Below are 22,134 nucleotides of genomic sequence, written 5' to 3'. Positions count from 1 at the left end.
AGAAGGTCGGACTGTACACTGTTAACGCACGTACAGTATATTCTCTCTTTCGACCTTCATAATCCAGTGTTAAGTACAGGAGAAAACTGGAGTAACCTAGAGAGAAACCTGTGATATTTTGGTAGGGGTCAAACCTAACCTAACCTAACCTAACCTGTGATATTTTGGTCGGGTTCACACTGGATAACACTCTCTCATCCCTCTCATATCCCACCTGATTATCGAACCCGGGACGTAGTATGAGAGGACCGCACTCTACTGTAGTTTACTTCCTAAACACACAGTCGGTTCATACTGAAACACATATAGGTGTTTCAATGTAACTTACCGTGCTGTTATGTTAATCTACCTAGGACGGAATCCCTTGAGTACAATGATTTAACCCCTTTGAGTACAATGACTTAACCCCTTTGAGTACAATGACTTAACCCCTTGAGTACAATGACTTAACCCCTTTGAGTACAATGACTTAACCCCTTTGAGTATAATGACTTAACCCCTTGAGTACAATGATTTAACCCCTTTGAGTACAATGACTTAACCGCTGATATCTTAACCCTTTACTACGATGACAATCTTTTGACTGATTACAATGGTTTAAATCATCGTTGTAAAGAAGTTAAGTCATAATCAAAGTTTAAGTCATCGTAATAAAGTTAGTCTATATCAGGGGTTAAATCCTCATACTCAGGGTTCTTTATTAAGGGGTTCAATCATCGTACTCAAGTACACGGATTTACTCTAATTTGTTGTATCAAAATTTTTTGGGTGATTTTTACATCAATTTGTAACTCGCACTTCAAATTCTTACCCCTAACTCTCACTCCAAAACGCTGTCACTCCAAAAATCTCTCACTCCAAACAACTCTCACACCTAACCCTCACTCCTAACACCTCTCACTCCAAACAACTCTCTCACCACCTAACCCTCCTCCAAGCAACTCTCACACCTAACCCTCCTCCAAGCAACTCTCACTCAAACAACCTCTCATACCTAACCCTCCTCTTAACACCTCCTCCAAACAACTATCACTAACCCTCACTCCAAGCAACTTTCACACTAACCCTCCTCCTAACACCTCTCCTCCAAACAACTCTCACACCTATTAACCCCTCCTCCAAACAACTCTCCTCCAAACAACTCTGCTTACCCTAATCTCTCACTCCAAACAACTCTCACACCTAACCCTCACTCCTAACACCTCTCACTCCAAACAACTCTCACACCTAACCCTCACTCCAAACACCTCTCACTCCAAACAACTCTCACACCTAACCCTCACTCCAAACAACCCTCACTCCAAGCCCCCACTCCAAGCCCCCACTCCTCACCCTCACTCCAAACATCTCTTACTCCTACAAAGGCCCCTGGCAGTTTTCCTTGCGGCTAGCTATGGTTAACAAGCAATAGTGACCTTCAGTATAATAATTATCTGATTAATCACTCCTGGACCATCTTACTAATCCCTGTTCCGGAGCATCTTACTCACAGTCCCGGAGTTTCTTACTAATCACTTTCCCGGAGCATCTTACTAATTAGTTCCGGAGCATCTTACTAATCACAGTCCCGGAGCATTTTATTAATCACAGTCCCGGAGCATCTTACTAATCTCAGTTTCGGAGCATTTTACCAATCACTACCTCAGAGCATCTTACTCATCACTGTCCCGGAGCATTTTACTAATCAGTCCCAGAGCAACTTACTAATCACAGTTATAGAGCATCTTACTAATCACTTCTGGAGCATCTTACTAATCACTTCTGGAGCATCTTACTAATTACTCCCGGAGCATCTTACTAATCACTGTGAATTCTTAATTTTGAATGATCAGATTGAATGGGATTTTGGCAGTTAGTTTCTCTCTGGTTCAAGTAAGTGTCTCAAATTTGTCATCCATCAACACCTCCCGAAATCAGTGGCTCATCATAGTCACCCATCAACACCTCCCGAAATCTGTGGCTCATCATAGTCACCCATCAACACCTCCCGAAATCAGTGGCTCATCATAGTCACCCATCAACACCTCCCGAAATCAGTGGCTCATCATAGTCACCCATCAACACGTCCCGAAATCTGTGGCTCATCATATATATCTTCTTTCATTTCTATCATTTTTTTACTTCACTGATTTTCGAAAACTTGTCAGAAACATGTGTGAAATCATTGCCGTATTTCTCTGTTGGTTTCACAAATTTCTCCACGAATAGAAGTTTAATATTGTTTTTTTTATTTTTTGTCAACAACTCTATATTGTGTCATATTGTCTAACTCAAAATCGTATAGATACTTTTTTGGTTGTATATACAGGTATCTATAGACCACCACTTAAATGCTTGACTTTAAGTAGAGTCAACATACTTTTATAAGTGTCTTTCGTGTTCACAGTAAAAGTAACAGGAATCGGTGGCTTAAGTGTTTCAATAAAATTTTTTGCAATGATTTTAGTTGTATTCTAATTTTGTCAATAGTACAGAAACACTAAGTATCTAACATGTTGTAGTATAGTAAGAACCAACTCTTTGATGATGGCGATTATGATAAATTATAACACTAGAGTTCCCGAATGTTGCTTTGTTAGAGGCAAAAAGTTCCCCCCATGTTGCTTTGACAGAGGCCAGAAGTTCCTCTCGGAGATTAAGAGCTAAATCTTTCACCATGAATAGTAAAGGCAGCTGTAGTCTCCATGCAACTGACCCTATGACGATTTATTACGAATTCGTCTTTCCTCATTTTGGTGACATGCAAATCAACTGATGCCTCCTTTATTTGTTATTATTATCGTGTTCTAAGAGAGACAACCTTATCCCCGCCTTCCTGAAGTTACAACCCCGATCAGATAATTCTGGTTTTGTTTCTGAGAAGTTTTTCTTCATCCTGGGAACAAGTCCTCATCTCACTTGCTGTGCTGCATGACGCTCATCAAGTGAAAGAGTTGTTGTTCTAATTAAACACCGAGCACTTTATATACACAAATAATAAGGGACTATAAACACCAATAAAATATTAATAGGTTAGAAATACTTCTTTTTTGTTTTATGTCTGTATTTGTGATTTTCATACATGTAGAAAGAAACCAATTATCATAACATAATGTAGGAACAACGTTGTCGTACAGGAAGTACAGAAGGAATATTAGAGAACATACAGCATGTATTGACAAAATGTGACTTAGAAATATATAAACTGTTCAATGTGAATTATAAAGAGGGGGATTGTATATCACAGTTTCAACTGTTTTAAAAATCGTATGTAAATTAGGATATTTATATATAATAGAACACCTTATTATATACATTATGTAACTTAGTAAATACTGTGACCAGCTACAATACACTTGGGATACACAGGACAAAGTAACAGCAGTGAGTCGACACACAATTTAGATTCAACAATATTACAGAACAGATTCCACCGCAAGTTATTCGATAGAAATTCTGATAACAGCAGTTGGAATGTTTCCAGCTTGCTGACACATTTCATAAGGTATGTAACTAAATAATGATTCAGTTGCGTTAATTTGATATCTTGAATAATGTATTTTATAAATGCCATGGGCTTACATAGTCTTGATTGATTTGTTTATTTGGATCCGGATTCACAAAGGCTCGTACCATAAATATTCGTCGTAACCATAACCGAAGATGTAAGAATGCACCTAACCGATGGAATTAAACTAAATTAAAAAAAAAAGTTATACACAAAAACAGTGTAAAGTTTACACTGAGCACCAGTTAGGTATAAGATCTTTTGGAAAACATTATTTACATTAACTTTTCATGTGTTTCATTCACCAATCTATTTAAGATTATTAACTATGTTTTTATGTTTTTGTGTTTTTGTTTTTTTTTGCATTAGCCCAAATCAACCAATAAGGTGCATTATTATATATTTGTACAAACCTTTGTGACTCTGAACACTGCATGGGTCTTCAACTGCTGTACACAGACGTAACCCACGACAGTAGGCCAAGGCCTTAAAAAGTCGGGGTTTGAGGAAGTCAGAGCCTCGGAAGCTCTAGGTTTTTAGGAGCAGGAGTTTGTTTTCTTGGATCGTTAGCTAGCAACTTAATGCCGTATATTTCATGATAGACTTGCTCCAAGTCCTGTGGCTCCGTGACAGTGGAGTCTTCTGCTCTGTGAACTGGCTCCACCAATCCTGAATCCTCTACGGTAATATCATTTTTGGCAGCATTAGAAAAACCTTGTTTCACTGATGGAGATCCTTCAGTGACGTGAGGGGAATCAAATGGGGTTTTACGCCCACCTGCAGCTTTTCCTGGGGAAAGCTCAGGTGGGCCTAACTCAAAAAACGGAAAGACACTTGTGGCTGGGTTGATGAAAGTTAGCCCCGTACCTTTCTTTTTTCCAGATTCAGTATTTAAGGGGACACCCACGCCAGCTGTAGATCCCTTAATATTTAGTCCCCCTCCTGAAGATAAAGACCCTCCCACTTCATTACCTGGCGAAAAGGCCGGCGGAGAATCTGAACCAAAGTTGGGGCCTATCGAAATGTCACTTGGGAATGGGGGTCCCTGTAATGGTACATCTGAAGCATCTAGTGTACCTGCATTAAACCCAAACTCAGAACCACCATTGAAACTGGGTAGAGATACTCCCACTGATTCACTGAAAAGTCCTGAACCACTGGCATTATTGTCACCAATCCCCTGCAGACCTATGGAGCCACCTGCGTGAGATTCAGGCCCCGATCCAAAGTCTGGAAGAGGTACTCCAGCTCCTCCAGCGCTGAAACCCGAGTCCGGCGCTGAAGTTACTCCAAGCCCTCCAAAGTTAAACCCAAAACCTCCTGGACCGTTAGTGAACCCTCCTCCAAAGTCAGTCCTTAAAGGGTCTACTCCCCCTCCTCCAGATCCAGGCAAAGATACTCCTACATCACCGAATCCTTGACTTCCAACCCCAGAATGAGTCCCTAAAGGGTCTGTTCCTCCAAATCCAGTCAAAGGTATCCCTGGACTTCCTGTACCAGATTCTGTTCCCAAGGTATTGACATCATCTCCAAATCCACCGGTACCGCTAGCTCCACCTCCAAATCCAGGCAATGAGACTCCGACTCCAGCACCAAACCCTGAATCGGATCCAGGACCGATTCCTGAACTGGCGGCTCCTCCACCAAATTCTGGACCTTCTGTTCCAATACCAAATCCAGGACTTCCAGCTCCAGAACCAGGCAAAGGTACTCCTACTCCACCACCAAACCCGAAATCTGAACCAGCACCGAACCCTGGACTTTCTGCACCAAAAGCTGGTTGACTACCTAATGATCCACCCACCCCAACACCTCCAGTGTCGGATCCAGGACTTCCAGAACCAGACAAAGGTACTCCTACTCCACCACCAAATCCGAAATCTGAACCAGCACCGAACCCTGGACCTTCTGCACCAGAAGCTGGTTGACTACCTAATGATCCCCCCACCCCAACACCTCCAGTGTCGGATCCAGGACTTCCAGAACCAGGCAAAGGTACTCCTACTCCACCACCAAACCCGAAATCTGAACCAGCACCGAACCCTGGACCTTCTGCACCAGAAGCTGGTTGACTACCAAATGATCCACCCACCCCAACACCTCCAGTGTCGGATCCAGGACTTCCAGAACCAGACAAAGGTACTCCTACTCCACCACCAAGCCGAAATCTGAACCAGCACCGAACCCTGGACCTTCTGCATGGAAGCTGGTTGACCACCTAATGATCCACCCACCCCAACACCTCAGTGTCGGATCCGGACCTTCCAGAACCAGGCAAGGTACTCCTACTCCACCACCAAACCCGAAATCTGAACCAGCACCGAACCCTGGACCTTCTGCACAGAAGCTGGTTGACCACCAAATCCACTCACCCCAACACTCAGTGTCGGATCAGGACTTCCAGCTCAGAACCAGGCAAAGGTACTCCTACTCCACCACCAAACCCGAAATCTGAACCAGCACCGAACCCTGGACCTTCTGCACCCAGAAGCTGGTTGACCACCTAATGATCCACCCACCCCAACACCTCCAGTGTCGGATCCAGGACTTCAGAACCAGGCAAGGTACTCCTACTCACCACCAAACCCGAAATCTGAACCAGCACCGAACCCTGGACCTTCTGCACCAGAAGCTGGTTGACCACCAAATGATCCACTCACCCCAACACCTCAGTGTCGGATCAGGACTTCCAGCTCAGAACCAGGCAAAGGTACTCCTACTCCACCACCAAACCCGAAATCTGAACCAGCACCGAACCCTGGACTTTCTGCACCAGAAGCTGGTTGACCACCTAATGATCCACCCACCCCAACACCTCCAGTGTTGGATCCAGGGCTTCCAGAACCAGGCAAAGGTACTCCTACTCCACCACCAAACCCGAAATCTGAACCAGCACCGAACCCTGGACTTTCTGCACCAGAAGCTGGTTGACCACCTAATGATCCACCCACCCCAACACCTCCAGTGTTGGATCCAGGACTTCCAGAACCAGACAAAGGTACTCCTACTCCACCACCAAACCCGAAATCTGAACCAGCACCGAACCCTGGACTTTCTGCACCAGAAGCTGGTTGACCACCTAATGATCCACCCACCCCAACACCTCCAGTGTTGGATCCAGGGCTTCCAGAACCAGGCAAAGGTACTCCTACTCCACCACCAAACCCGAAATCTGAACCAGCACCGAACCCTGACCTTCTGCACCAGAAGCTGGTTGACCACCTAATGATCCACCCACCCCAACACCTCCAGTGTCGGATCCAGGACTTCCAGAACCAGGCAAAGGTACTCCTACTCCACCACCAAACCCGAAATCTGAACCAGCACCGAACCCTGGACTTTCTGCACCAGAAGCTGGTTGACCACCTAATGATCCACCCACCCCAACACCTCCAGTGTCGGATCCAGGACTTCCAGAACCAGGCAAAGGTACTCCTACTCCACCACCAAACCCGAAATCTGAACGAACCAGCACTGAACCCTGACCTTCTGCACCAGAAGTTGGTTGACCACCAAATGATCCACTTCAATTCCCCAACACCCTCCAGTAAGTCGGATCCAGGACTTCCAGCCCAGAACCAGGCAAAGGTACTCCTACTCCACCACCAAACCCGAAATCTGAACCAGCACCGAACCCTGACCTTTCTGCACCAGAAGTTGCTGACCACCAATGATCCACCCAATTCTAACACCTAGTGTCGGATCCAGGGACTTCCAGAACCAGGCAAAGGTACTCCTACTCCACCACCAAACCCGAAATCTGAACCAGCACCGAACCCTGGACCTTCTGCACCAGAAGCTGGTTGACTACCAAATGATCCACCCACCCCAACACCTCCAGTGTCGGATCCAGGACTTCCAGAACCAGGCAAAGGTACTCCTACTCCACCACCAAACCCGAAATCTGAACCAGCACCGAACCCTGGACCTTCTGCACCAGAAGCTGGTTGACCACCAAATGATCCACCCACCCCAACACCTCCAGTGTCGGATCCAGGACTTCCAGAACCAGGCAAAGGTACTCCTACTCCACCACCAAACCCGAAATCTGAACCAGCACCGAACCCTGGACCTTCTGCACCAGAAGCTGGTTGACCACCTAATGATCCCCCCACCCCAACACCCCCAGTGTTGGATCCAGGACTTCCAGAACCAGGCAAAGGTACTCCTACTCCACCACCAAACCCGAAATCTGAACCAGCACCGAACCCTGGACCTTCTGCACCAGAAGCTGGTTGACCACCTAATGATCCACCCACCCCAAAACCTCCAGTGTCGGATCCAGGACTTCCAGGACCAGGCAAAGGTACTCCTACTCCACCACCAAACCCGAAATCTGCACCAGCACCAGACCTGGCCTTCTGCACCCAGAAGCTGGTTGACCACCTAATGATCCACCCACCCCAACACCTCCAGTGTCGGATCCAGGACTTGGGAACCAGGCAAAGGTACTCCTACTCCACCACCAAACCCGAAATCTGAACCAGCACCGACCCTGGACTTCTGTACCAGAAGCTGGTTGACTACAAATGATCCACCCATCCCAACACCTCCAGTGTCGGATCCAGGACTTCAGGACCAGGCAAGGTACTCCTACTCCACCACCAAACCCGAAATCTGAACCAGCACCGAACCCTGGACCTTCTACCCAGAAGCTGGTTGACCACCAAATCCACCCACCCCAACACCTCCAGTGTCGGATCAGGACTTCCAGCTCCCAGAACCAGGCAAAAGTACTCCCTACTCCACCACCAAGCCCGGAAATCTGAACCAGCACCGAACCCTGGACCTTCACCCAGAAGCTGGTTGACCACCTAATGATCCACACCCCAACACACCAGTGTCGGATCCAGGACTTCCAGCTCAGAGACCAGGCAAGAGTACTCCACTCCACCACCAAACCGAAATCTGAACCAGCACCGAACCTGGACCTTCACCCAGAAGCTGGTTGAACACCTAATGATCCACCCACCCCAACACCTCCAGTGTCCCGGATCCAGGACTTCCAGAACCAGGCGAGGTGCTCCTACTCACCACAAATCCGAAATCTGAACCAGCACCAGGCCTGGACCTTCTGCACCAGAAGCTGGTTGACCACCAAATGATCCACCCACCCCAACACCTCCAGTGTCGGATCAGGACTTCCAGAACCAGGCAAAAGGTATATACTCACACTAAACCCGAAATCTGAACCAGCACCGAACCTGGACCTTCTACCCAGAAGCTGGTTGACTACCAAATGATCCACCCACCCCAACACCTCCAGTGTCGGATCCAGGAACCCGGCTCCAGAACCAGGCAAGGTACTCCTACTCCACCACCAAGCCGAAATCTGAACCAGCACCGAACCCTGGACCTTCTGCCGAAGCTGGTTGATACCTAATGATGCACTTTACCCCAGTGTTGGATCCAGGACTTCCAGAACCAGGCAAAGGTACTCCTACTCCACCACCAAACCCGAAATCTGAACCAGCACCGAACCCTGGACCTTCTGCACCAGAAGCTGGTTGACCACCTAATGATCCACCCACCCCAAAACCTCCAGTGTCGGATCCAGGACTTCCAGGACCAGGCAAAGGTACTCCTACTCCACCACCAAACCCGAAATCTGCACCAATACCGAACCCTGGACTTCCTTCTCCTAACTCGGGGGTTGTAGTTTCCTCACGACACTCAGGTGGCAGAAGGGATGGGTGTTGCTTGCCAGATAGTGAGCAGGGTCCAAAGGATTCTGGAGCTCCTAGGGTTGCTCCTTCAATGCCAGGGAGACCTACACCAACTGTACCTCCTATTACTGTTGGTCCACCGTCATCCCCAGTGAACCCTGGAATAGAAGGTCTATCGGGGGAAGACACACCTGGCCCTCCTGGACTAGGAAGGGCAACACCAAATCCCCCTCTGTCTAATACTGCAGCTTGCTCATCTTCCCCAAAAAAACCAGAAGTAGGCGGGCCAATTGGTGCACTAGTTTCAGGTCTTGGTGGAGTTGGTAGAGGGACGCCTACCACAGCTGGACCGAGGCCTGTGTCTGTGGTCACAAATGATCCTCCACTACTTGTTAAAGAGTCATCACCACTTGAAAAGGGAAACCCCGGTGCCCCTGTCATGCCTCCCTCGCCTGGACCAGGTGATGGAAGAGGGACTCCAGCCCCACTAGGTACTAAAAATGACTCGTCATCACCACTTGAAAAGGGAAACCCCGGCGCCCCTGTCATGCCTCCCTCGCCTGGACCAGGTGATGGAAGAGGGACTCCAGCTCCACTAGGTACTAAAAAAGACTCATCACCACTTGAAAAGGGAAACCCCGGCGCCCTTGTCATGCCTCCCTCGCCTGGACCAGGTGATGGAAGAGGGACTCCAGCTCCACTAGGTACTAAAAAAGACTCGTCATCACCACTTGAAAAGGGAAACCCCGGCGCCCCTGTCATGCCTCCCTCGCCTGGACCAGGTGATGGAAGAGGAACTCCAGCTCCACTAGGTACTAAAAAAGACTCATCACCACTTGAAAAGGGAAACCCCGGCGCCCTTGTCATGCCTCCCTCGCCTGGACCAGGTGATGGAAGAGGAACTCCAGCTCCACTAGGTACTAAAAAAGACTCATCACCACTTGAAAAGGGAAACCCCGGCGCCCTTGTCATGCCTCCCTCGCCTGGACCAGGTGATGGAAGAGGAACTCCAGCTCCACTAGGTACTAAAAAAGACTCATCACCACTTGAAAAGGGAAACCCCGGCGCCCTTGTCATGCCTCCCTCGCCTGGACCAGGTGATGGAAGAGGAACTCCTACCATAGAGACACCAGGTGATCCAGGGGCTCCTGCTGAGAAACCAGGTGATCCAGGGGCACCTGCTGAGCTGCCGGTACCAAATTCAGGGAGTGGGACTCCTGTTGGGCCCGTCATTGTACCAGGCTGATGTGAACCGGGAGAGGGCACGCCTCCGCCACTTGCAATACTTTGTTGAACTTGGAAATGCTGATCCTTCAACCGTTTTACCTCTTGGTCATCTTCTGGATGAATACCCTTTGAACTAATTACCCTAAAACCTCCGTCATCTGCGATGTATTCCACTTTAATTTCTTGACCACTTGGAGCTGTCCATCCATATTTTCCTTCCATAGTTCCATCGGTTTTCACAATTTGTTTTTGATACTGGTCTTCGAGGTTGTAGCCCCATCGGACGGTGCCTTGATTATCGACGTAGTTGTAGTGGTTGCTTAAGACATCATCATGGAGTTCTATACGCTCTTCGCTGCTGTCGTCATATTTTACACTCACAATATTTTTGCCCATGTAGAGGTGTATGTCGTCGTCGTCGCCATCGAACAAATCATCAAGTTCTTTAGCATCATCGAACTCTTCATCGGATGTTTCTAAGGAAAGTAAAAATGGGCTATTTAAGCTTGATGTCCGTTTTGGAACATTTGTTGTGACCGCAAGAGGAGCTGGAGGTGGTATGAAGAGTTTTTGAGGGGCGGTGGGGTCACTGCCCTCTGGGTGGTACCTTCTACCCAGGCTCCTGTACGGCATGTAGTAATCATCTTCGTGAGAGTCATGCTGGTCAATGGAAACATTATCGTCACCAAACACAATATACTGGGATGTACTTTGGGTTCCAGATGGTCTTCCAGCACCTGACAACACAGAACTCCCAACAACAAGTTCTATGCTGCGTTGATTATTTTCCTCAAAACTACGGGGGTCATTCTCAAGACTTGCGGGCTGCACTTGGAAGTGAGGTACACCTCTCGCCCCACTACCAGAATTCAATCCGAAGTGCTGATGAATCCGGTAACTTCCGGCACCTCCCCTGGGACTTCCAGAAGGAACTTCCCTGCCAGCAGCAGCATGAGAGGTGCCAAATCGAGAATGGCCTTCCACACTTCTAGACTTTGTGCTGTAGCTGACTCCGCTCACCGAGAAATGCCGAGAGACAGACGTCTCTTTGCTGTCGGTGTCTTCCAAGCTGAAATGTTGGGGCGCAGCCTGGGTGCCCCGTAGGAGACAAAACAGGAGCAGGAGGCTGGAGGACAGCTGAAGGAGCCGTCCTGTCCGCCACCGCCACATCTCTGACAACACCTGAAGGAGAGAACACTTGTTAATTGTTTACCTCTATGGTAGTTTTAGCTCTGCCACCATATTTATAGACAAAGACAGTAATACAAGTATTCCTCAAGGTACATTATAGTTATACCTATTTCTGAATAATGTGAATCATTTACTCGTTAATCCCATTTCTGATTTTAGATGGATGCAATAATCTTTGCATGTTAATACAAACCCAGTACTATACAGGGTGCAATAAAGCCGTGACCACTCGAGCACTGCTTCGTAATTTATTGCTGACAAGGTTTTGATAAATATGATTAGATGAGTCGATTTATTGTTGGCAGTTTATTGACAAATCTGGTCATTAACTTAAGTTTAAAGAAGTAATTTATCATTGTCTTTACCAATTTCTTTTTAATTTTGTTTGTTAGTGAGTATGAAATGAAAGTTTTAAAGTCGGTAAAGCGTTCCTGCTAATATAAACAATTGAACCACAAACAGGGCATTTATGAGAAAAAGTGGGGAACTGCAAAATACCAAAAGTGCTCCTCTTTCAGCTGATTTGGTTTATTCTTGAGACAGGAAATAAGATTTCTTATATTGAGTTTTTGTTTGGTAGCTGGTTAAACCAGAACCCTGTTTTAGATAGTTATTAATCCAACCTACCCTTGTATTAACTTCACTAGCATATTGACAGAAGTACTTATATAAATGTGGGGTATTGACGTAATTGTATAATTACAATCCCCAAATTAACTAGATAAACAGAAACTAAGCCTTGCTTATCACTTTCTTTTCATGTGCTAAGATGACATTCCCATGTCTTCCATGTACCTCTGCTTTGCACAGGTCATCACCATGTGCCCAGCCCTCAGTGGACTTAACCCCATTATCTTACATGCAACAGATGTGTTGAAGGACTATGTAAATTACCTCCTTTATTCTCTTGTAAAACTATGGCTGCTTTCTATTGGTTAGTTCAGTATTGATAACCCTAGTATGTGCTAAATTTGGGTCGTAAAACAGAAAAGGCAGATAGTGTTTGTGTGAACATTAAGTATTGTGAAACAACTACAAAGTAACTACAAGAGTTATAAGGTCACTAGCAGATGGGATTACCTGACATTCCACAACTAGTTACAGATGTTACCAGGTGGTGTATCAAATATCCACACCAGAAACTTAAAACTGACAGCAGTGAGGATAACTCTAATCTCCATTACACTAGAACATATAAAGCTGACAGTGTTAACAACACTTCTATAATACCTTCACCAGTAATACAGACTACAAGTGGTAACCGATAGTGGTAATAAAGGTGGTAATTGGTGGAAGGGGTAAACTGCCTGGTTCATTGAGGTGGAACCGGTGGAATATGATAGCTAGTTTCATAGGTGGCGGCAGTGGGATATAACGGCTGGTTTCATAGGTGGCAGCGGTGGGATTTAACTGCTGGTTTCATAGGTGGCAGCGGTGGGATATAACTGCTGGTTTCATAGGTGGCAGCGGTGGGATATAACTGCTAGTTTCATAGGTGGCGGCAGTGGGATATAACTGCTGATTTCATAGGTGGCAGCTGTGGGATATAACTGCTGGTTTCATAGGTGGCAGACCCCTGACCCTCTCTCCTAGTCCACGTAACCCAGCTGGACCTTCCCATCAGCTGTTTTTTGTTTTGGTTAACACGTCATTGGAGTCTCCTTAGCCCCGTTATAATGGAATTTAGGTATTATTGTTTGCAAGGGCGAGGTGTAATGGAGGTATTGTAATTGATAAGTAAGTAGTTGGCCATTATTTATAGACATGAAAATATACACCTGCAGACACACTAGTACATACATACATACATACATACATACATACATTCCTCACACACACACACACACACACACACACACACACACACACAGGTGACTGAGGTGAGTCAACATACACGTTTGGAAGGCTCAGTCGCACTTCATCCTTCTCACCTGTATATCGGAAAGTAAAAGCTATTGGACACGAGGATGTAAAAAGATGGTCATGTGGAGAGAGAGAGAGAGAGCACCCACCCAGGTATGCCTAAGCCATCCATATACTCTTTCAAGGTGAGCACAATTATCTACCTGGCTTAATGACTTCAACAGGGCAGTACACCTTCCTCTCCAAGCTACTCACTGCCTTAGTAAGAGAGAAAAGGATTGAGGAAGGGATAGAGAATGGAGGGAAGCAAGGAATAATTGAGTGAATAGGGAGTAGAGAATAGGGGAATTTAATAGGATAGAGAGAAAGAGAGAGATAATTGTAAAGATGGATAGATAGATATAGCTAATCACCATCCCATTATTGTGACGTCATCAATTATTTTTTAATTATAGAAACTGACAAAATTACCTCCTTGAAGGTTGGCTAATTACGGGAGTCTGTAATCAGGAGAGGTAAATACTATTTTTTTTACGATAAGAATGTAATTAGTCAGAGGGTCGAGGTGATGGTTGTTAAGATATGAGATAAGTGTGTGGATGTGTGTTTGTGTGAGTATGTATTTGCACACACACACACACACACACACACACACACACACACACACACACACACACACACACATACATACACACACACTCAAATATAAATAACCACACACACACACACACACACACAACAATACACAAGACAGCTGGTAAAACAAGAGACAATATCCTAACAATATAATAACAACCATCCGGTATTTGTCATTAACCGTTATGACAGTGATATAAATAACGAAACCAGGAAATAATAATAATGGTGATAATAATAATGGTGAAATATTAATAGAAGCAATGGTAACATGTTTATTTCCGTCTACTGTAACCATATTTTATTTATTTATTTATTTATTTATTTATTTATTTATTTATTTATTATGTCAGCACTTAAGCTTACTAGACATTCGGGCGGTTTGTCTCTTCCTTATTACACTATTATGACCTTTATTGTCCAGTGTTACTATAGGGGGAAACAGACGATGCAAGGAATATCAAATAAGGAAGTATAACTCTCCTTTGTAAATTTTATTAGATATTCCTTGATTTAGTGTCATGTTTGGTAGAGTCGCACTGGATGACGTACTCTTTCCGTGTGTGTGTGTGTGTGTGTGTGTGTGTGTGTGTGTGTGTGTGTATAGTTCCTCAAATAGCAGTCGTCGACGTTCCACCCAATAGCAAAAAGTTACACACACACACACGCTAGTTTTTTTTTATCAATATTAGGTTAACTAAGCTCAGGGGGTTAGGTTAACGTTACAGTTTTTTTAGGTTAGGTTAGATTTTGCTAGGTTTGGTTAGGTTACGTTAGGTTTTCTTAGGTTAGGTTTTCATTGGTTTAAATTAGGTTTGATTAGGTTAATCTGCAGGTTTAATAATTCTTTAATATTTACGATTGAATTCCTTAAAAATCAATTCACTCGTGTTACACCTGGCGACTGTACCTCATAACCCTCAGGTAACACAGGTAATTAACAGATTATTGTGTCAGTGACCTTTAGCGGGATGTACAGAGCTGACCTTTATGTGTTGTGTGGTAAGGTCTTGTTCTTGGGTATAGCTGATGGAGTGGGTGTTGTGTATGGTGTTTTGTATTGGGGGGGTGGAGGAGGTGGGGGTGATGTGTGTGTGGGTGTGTGGATGGGGGTGTGGGGGATATGTGTGTGTGGTGTGTGTGTGTGTGTGGGATGGGGATATGTGTGTGTGGGTGTGTGTGTGTGTGGATGGGGGTGTGGGGGATATGTGTGTGTGGGTGTGTGTGCGTAGGTGTGCCTAAGTGTATGTGTGTAGGTGTATGTGTGTGGGTGTCTGTAAGTGTATAATTGTGTGTGTAGGTGTGTGTGTGTGTGTGTGTGTTAATAACAGTAAACATGCATTTATACTAGTATGTGTACCCATGGGTGTACAATAGAGCTACACCTTACACACACATACACTCATACACTACACCTCACACACTATTGAATAACTAACAATCCCTTTCTCTTATTTCCCAAGTTTTCTAACCATTAACAAGTCAACTAATACCACTAGACAAAGACCAACCAAAGACCTCTCACCTCTTGGGGTCACCTGAAGGGTTCTTGGATATTCTTGGAGCACGACTAATTACAGGTGAATCGCAGGTAACCCAGTACAGGTATGACACTTCATTAATAGGGTTTATTTATTTATTTATTACATTTCTCTTCTATTTACTTTATTTATTCGTACTTTATGTGTAAATAATGATCGTATAAGTATGATAATCTTGCTATTTATTTAGGAAGGATTGTGTCAGATTGCATCGGTGTTACAGGAAGTTGATTTAACATGTAGTATTGATGAAGAATTAGTGTGGGTGTGTGTGTGTGTGCGCGTGCTATTAGGTGGAACGTCGACGAATGCTATTAGAGAGGAACTATGTCTGTGCTATTGGTAGGAACTATCAGAAGAAACGTCTCCCACTGACATTTAACACACACACACACACACACACACACACACACACACACACACACACACACGTCAAAAGCATAGGTCATCCCAGCCAGAGGTCCAGATTACTTTTTTCAATCATCCCTTACACATAAAAACACTCTAGTTACAGAGTTCATTATTTAGTGTCAACCTAATCTAACCAATCTCACTTCACCACAACCTAACTTAACCAATCTAACTTCACCACAACCTAACTTAACCAATCTAACTTCACCACAACCTAACCTAAACAAACCCAAACAATCGAACTAGTAAAAAAATAAATTAATTAAAAAAATCTAAGCCTAAGCCAATGCCCGACTGACTGAAGATGGAACACTAACACATTCTCGCGTCCGAAGACATTGTTACTCAATGACCCGGAAATAAATGATGATACATTGTAATTGTATCATTTGATGAACATTATTTTAGCGTCACTGCGTGGTTAAAAGAGTCACGGCGGATATAAGGTCGTTTGACATTTAAGATGACCTTGTGGAGTCATTTGTTACTGGTACAGCTGCGTCCGGTTCCTTGGGTGTAGCGCAGACTTCGGGTGACTCATTGTCTCAGGCCGTAGGTATGGTCTCAGGTTGTGTGTTTGGTGACCTGGCCAGAACTGACGTGATCAGACCTGGCTTGACCAGAATTGACTTGAGCTGAATTGACTTTAGCTGAATTGACTAGAACTGACTAGACTATGCCTGACCAGAGCAGAACTAACCAGAACTGACTTGACCACACAATGCCTGACTGGACCAGAGTTGCTTAAGCCCTGTTCAAACCCAACCTAAAGTTAATCTAATTTAAGCTAGTCTGGTCAAGCTTAGATCAAACTTAATCTAACTTAAGGTCACCATACCTAATATAACTTAACCTAACCTAACCGTAAACTACTTAAACAATGCCTAATCAAGCAATTCTAACCGATATTAACTTAACCTAACCAATCTAACTTAATCTAACATACCCTAACCAATTCAATTTATCCAAACCAACCTAACTTATCCTAACCTTACGTGACCTGACGTAATCTAGACAAATCAATGTAATTAATTTAACCTAAGATAAGTTTACCTAAATTAACCTAACCTCATTTAAACTAATCTAACCTAACCTACCCTTTGGCTAGATTAAATTACATTACATATTATTGGTTTAGTTAGTTTAGGCATTTTCTGATTGGTTGGGTTAGATTTGGTTAGGTTATATTTGACTAGTTAGGTTAAGGTAGGTATTTTCTGATTGGTCGGATTAGGTTAGGTTAGGTTTGGTTAGGTTAGGTTATATTTGACTAGTTAGGTTAAGGTAGGTATTTTCTGAGTGGTTTGGTTAGGTTACGTTTGACTAATTAGGTTAGGTTTGATTACATTTTAGTTGGGTTAAGGTCTATATTTTTCAAGGAATTAGGTTAGTTTAGGTCACGCTTGACTAGTTAGATTAAGTTTAGGATAGGTTAGATTACGTTAGGTTACATTAAAATAGTTTGATTAAATTAGGCTTTTCCAAGTAACTAATACACTTACACCAGTTACCCCACTACCTGACACCTGACACCTCATACATACACTAATAACGGCATTGAGAGCCACAGAGCAGAAAGATGACTGAGAGATAAATGTGAGGAAACAAAAGATTTACATTCCCTTGAGGAGTATTGCTACACCGCCTGTCTCCAAGGCAACTGTAGTGTTTATGAAGTCCCTTGATGTTGACTGGGTGCTGGACAACTCGTACCTATCAGAACATGTCAACTCGTACCTATCAGAACATGTCAACTCGTACCTATCAGAACATGTCAACTCGTACCCAATTTACGAATATACCGTATAGGAAGAGCTGGATTATTTGGTGACATAATCAAATGGTTAGGTTACTCATACTGGTCTGTCATTAACATACAATAACATAACTAATGGTATATGTGTTGGCCAATATTCTTACTCTTAGTTCTTTTATATCCTTATTACTACTGTATTCATTCTTGACGTTGAGATGTCAGAAGAAGAAATTCCTGACGATGTCACGATGTCAGCCACTGTTCGTTATACTGGAAGAAGTACCAGAGAGGAGCCCGAATTATATACTGTACACTAACTGATTTGTTTACAAAAAGCTGGAGCTGGAAAATCAATCTGTTTTTATGCATGTCTATATTTTGTTGACTTATGACCATTTTAAACGTTTACATCGCCCAGTTTATAAATTGAAACTGCCAAATCTATTCGCCTGAAATCTGTAAATTGCATAAAGTTTTTCAAAACCATGAAATATATACTTGTAGTGCAATGTTTGTGTGACGGTATAACATACTTATGTAATGAGACGCAACCAATTTAAAGCCTGCAACACATTTCCATATTTCACTGCACTTTCCTACAAGATTTACATTATCTTTTGTTGTGATCACAGATAAAGCTAAAGTGCCTGGTATATATACTAATAGGAATGGATTATCTCTTGAATTGGGTGTAAATAACCTTGAGTGCGACTTCTCTTGTGAGTTGGGTACGAGTTGTCTTGGGTACGACTTGACTTTTCTGGGTACGATGTTATCTTGGGTACGAGTTGTCTTGAGTATGAGATGACCCTAACCCAGTCTGAGTCCCTTGATGTTTGAGTTGACAGAGTTCCTTGGTTTTTGTGTTTATACATACATACATACATACATACATACATACATACATACATACATACAAAGGACACAGTATGAAGAACAATGAGTTTTAAATGAAAATGAACAAGATAAGAACTTGTTTCCTGTTCGCTGTTTGTACAATACTGGTAGTAGACCTCGGTACACCCCCACCCATTTCCACCCCCCACCCACCTACTCCACCCGCCCACACTCCTCCACCCAAATTCCACCCCCACTCCATCCACCCCCACTCCACTCCCACTCCACACGACGATATTACTCCCAACGAAGACATTAAATTATGTCTTTAGGGATAATTTACTCGTCTCAGTGTGACCAGGTTGAGGGTCAGTATTCAACAGGTAGTGGGTCAATATTCAACAGGTAGTGGGTCAATATTCAACAGGTAGTGGGTCAGTAATCAACAGGTAGTGGGTCAGTATTCAACAGGTAGTGGGTTAATATTCAACAGGTAGTGGGTCAGTAATCAACAGGTAGTGGGTCAGTAATCAACAGGTAGTGGGTCAGTATTCAACAGGTAGTAGGTCAGTGGCTTAGTCCATTACTCTGGTAGGATATGGTGTTTACTCAAGGGCAGCCCACAGTATGTCAGGAGTAGTGATGATGGTGATGATAGTGGAGATGAGGATGTGATGATGTGATGACGATGGTGGTAATAGTGGTAGTGGTGTTAATGATGGTGAAAAGGTTAATAATGATGGTGATGATGATGATGGTGGTAATAGTAGTGGTGTTAATGATGGTGAAAAGGTTAATAATGGTGATGATGATGATGGTAGTGGTGATGATGATGGTGATGAAATTTCGAGAACTTGACGACCTCCAGAGTGACGTTGTGACCACAGACATATAAATGAACAGACAGAACTAGCAGATGCATAGACTAACAGACAGACAGACAGACCCAAGGTACACATACAGATAGACAGATGCTATTTATACATAGACAGACAGACAGACTTATTTACATATACGTACAGATAGAACTTAAGAAAACAAACTTGTACTGTATAGAATTCTCCAAAGTTCTTAAGGTAAACTTTCCCTCTAAACTGTAGCTACGAAAACATGCCTGTGGTCGAAATTCAGTTTAGATTAGGAAAAAAAAAGTCGTATTTACGGTAGAATCTCGACTTAAATACGACGCCATTTTGATATCTCGACTTAAATACGAATCCATTTTATTATCTTGACTTAAATACGACGCCATTTTGGTAACTAAGGCATAATGACAGGGGAAAAAATAATATAATGAATATTTACGCCAAGGAATAACAAAGGCTTCATCCGGCAACTGGACATTGGCGGGTTTTTTTTTTTCTTCTGAATTTCGCGCCACAAAGAGCGAGGTGTTGGCGGGAACAAGCCCAACGTGGCGGCCACCTGCTAGAGTACCGGAGAGGCATGGGGTGTTATGAGTACTGGGTGTGGGGGTGGGTGTGGGTGTGGGTGTAATAGGAAAACCCGCCCAGAGGTTGTACAGACACCCAGGACTAGGACAAACACACCCAACAGGTGACATTTGAATCGCATATGTTTGTCGCCTCAGATCACTGGACCAAGATGTTGGAATAAAAACACGAACCAGAAGAACAGGATAACATTGAAACCGTGTGATTGTTTAGGATCTCTCTCTCTCTCTCTCTCTCTCTCTCTCTCTCTCTCGTGCTTATGGTTTCTGGGATTCTGAAAAGGTCGTAAGGTTTTGAAAAGTTCGTAAAGTTCTGAAAAGTTCGTAAGATTCTGAAAAGTTCGTAAGATTCTGAAAAGTTCGTAAGATTCTGAAAAGTTCGTAAGGTTTTGAAATGTTCTTAAAGTTCTGAAAAGCTCGAGACGTGATAACACATTTGGCTATCTCACTGAGGCTACGAGATGACCAAGGCTTCAGCTCAAATGGGCCCCAGCTCTAATAGGCCCCATTCCTAAAAGGCCCGACTTCTAATAGGTACAAGTTCCCCATCGGGCTCACTCACAATATGCGAGCCACAATAGTCCCCAGTGTTGATAGGCCCCAGTTCCAATATGCCCTGTACCCAATATGCCCTAGCCCCAATAAGCCTTATACCCAATAGGCCCCAGCTCTAATGGGGCCCAATCCCAATAGGTACCAATTCTTATAGGCCGACAACCCTCATCAATTCTAATCTAATCATATTTGTATTATATATTCCTTTAATGTTAAGTATTTGGGGTACATATTGGAACCCATTGGGACCCATTGAGAAAGAGAACCCATTATCTCCTCAATCGCGTCAGATACCCCCCCATCGCCATCAACTACAGTCTCGGGCAAGTTTTTCCGCCATTTTTCTTTTATTTCTTCACATCCTGGAGGTGTTGGCGTTCTTGTCACGTCACGTTCTTGAACTTCTGACGACTAAAACCACTTTGTATACGAGTCATGGTTCAGAGGTCGTGGCAATGTGTGATTCTTTGGTATTTATTAGATTATTTTTTTTTTGCTTCGTGGGGTGTTGGTATAAGGAGGAAGAAGGTGGGTGGTTTGGGTGGAAGGGGGAGGTGGACCTTTGTTATGGAGATATTCGTTACGGGGGTTTTTTTTTGGGGGGGGTGGGGGGAGTGGAGGTTACGAGAGGAGGGAAAATTTATTGTCTAGGGTGGTGCGATAGTCATTTTTTAGGAAGTATAAGTAATGGACGGTTTTGTGGCACGATAGTCATTTGTTTAGGAAGTATAAGTAATAAGGAGTATTGTCTATGGTGGCGCGATAGTCATTTGTTGAGGAAGTACAAGTAACGAGAGATTTATGGTGCAATAGTCATTTGTTTAGAAAGTATAAGTAACGAGGGAGTTATGGTGCGATAGTCATTTGTTTAGAAAGTACAAGTAACGAGGGATTTATGGTGCAATAGTCATTTGTTTAGGAACTATAAGTAACGAGGGATTTATGGTGCAATAGTCATTTGTTTAGGAAGTATAAGTAACGAGGGATTTATGGTGCAATAGTCATTTGTTTAGGAACTATAAGTAACGAGGGATTTATGGTGCAATAGTCATTTGTTTAGAAAGTATAAGTAACGAGGGATTGTTACTACATTTTCTGAGCTGGCGGTGTTATGGCCTTTGAGGAAATTGATCGAGATATTTATTTTTACACTGTGTGGTGAGTTATTATGAGCCAAACGGCCTTTAGGTAAGATTTTCCTTTTCTCTTCAGGTTTTGGTGAGTCATTACGGTCAAAATAACCTTTAAGATTATCTGACCAGGATTTCCCGTAGCCTGTTATTGAAGGATGGTGAGTTTGAGGGGTGTGGGAGGGGTCTGAGGGCTGGGGGAGGGGTTTGAGGGCTGGGGGAGGGGTCTGAGGAGTAGGGGTGGGGTGGGACTGGGGTCTGAGGTCTGGTCTTTCCCCTTTGCTCCCCAGTGAACGGTAAAGACGAGGGCGGGGCTGTGTTATGTTATGGTTCAGTGAAGCTTATATTCTCTCTCTCTCTCTCTCTCTCTCTCTCTCTCTC

The 22,134-nt window shown here is 43.9% G+C and overlaps 2 protein-coding genes across 2 annotated transcripts in view; both read right to left on the bottom strand.

The window, feature by feature from the left end:
- Positions 1-3,998: 3,998 nt before the first annotated feature.
- Positions 3,999-5,688, bottom strand: LOC121879212 (glycine-rich cell wall structural protein 1-like). Its single transcript, XM_042385808.1, has 2 exons — positions 5,673-5,688; positions 3,999-5,632 (listed from the first exon to the last, which is right to left on the bottom strand). Exons 1-2 carry the CDS (start codon positions 5,686-5,688, stop codon positions 3,999-4,001), a joined length of 1,650 nt encoding a protein of 549 aa, XP_042241742.1.
- Positions 5,689-5,873: 185 nt separating this feature from the next.
- Positions 5,874-22,134, bottom strand: part of LOC121879211 (collagen alpha-1(XVII) chain-like) — a 33,559-nt gene continuing 17,298 nt past the window's right edge. Inside the window, exons 2-5 of the mRNA XM_042385807.1 lie at positions 8,904-11,562; positions 7,184-7,775; positions 6,175-6,976; positions 5,874-6,035 (exon numbers count right to left, since the gene is read on the bottom strand). Coding sequence (XP_042241741.1) covers positions 5,991-6,035; positions 6,175-6,976; positions 7,184-7,775; positions 8,904-11,562 — 4,098 coding nt within the window. The 3' untranslated portion in view covers positions 5,874-5,990. The remainder of the gene's footprint in view (positions 6,036-6,174; positions 6,977-7,183; positions 7,776-8,903; positions 11,563-22,134) is intronic.

The sequence above is a fragment of the Homarus americanus genome, unplaced genomic scaffold (genome assembly GCF_018991925.1).
Source record: "Homarus americanus isolate GMGI-L3 unplaced genomic scaffold, GMGI_Hamer_2.0 scaffold31931, whole genome shotgun sequence".
Lineage (NCBI taxonomy): Eukaryota > Metazoa > Arthropoda > Malacostraca > Decapoda > Nephropidae > Homarus > Homarus americanus.
This window is presented reverse-complemented; position numbering and strand designations above follow the sequence as displayed.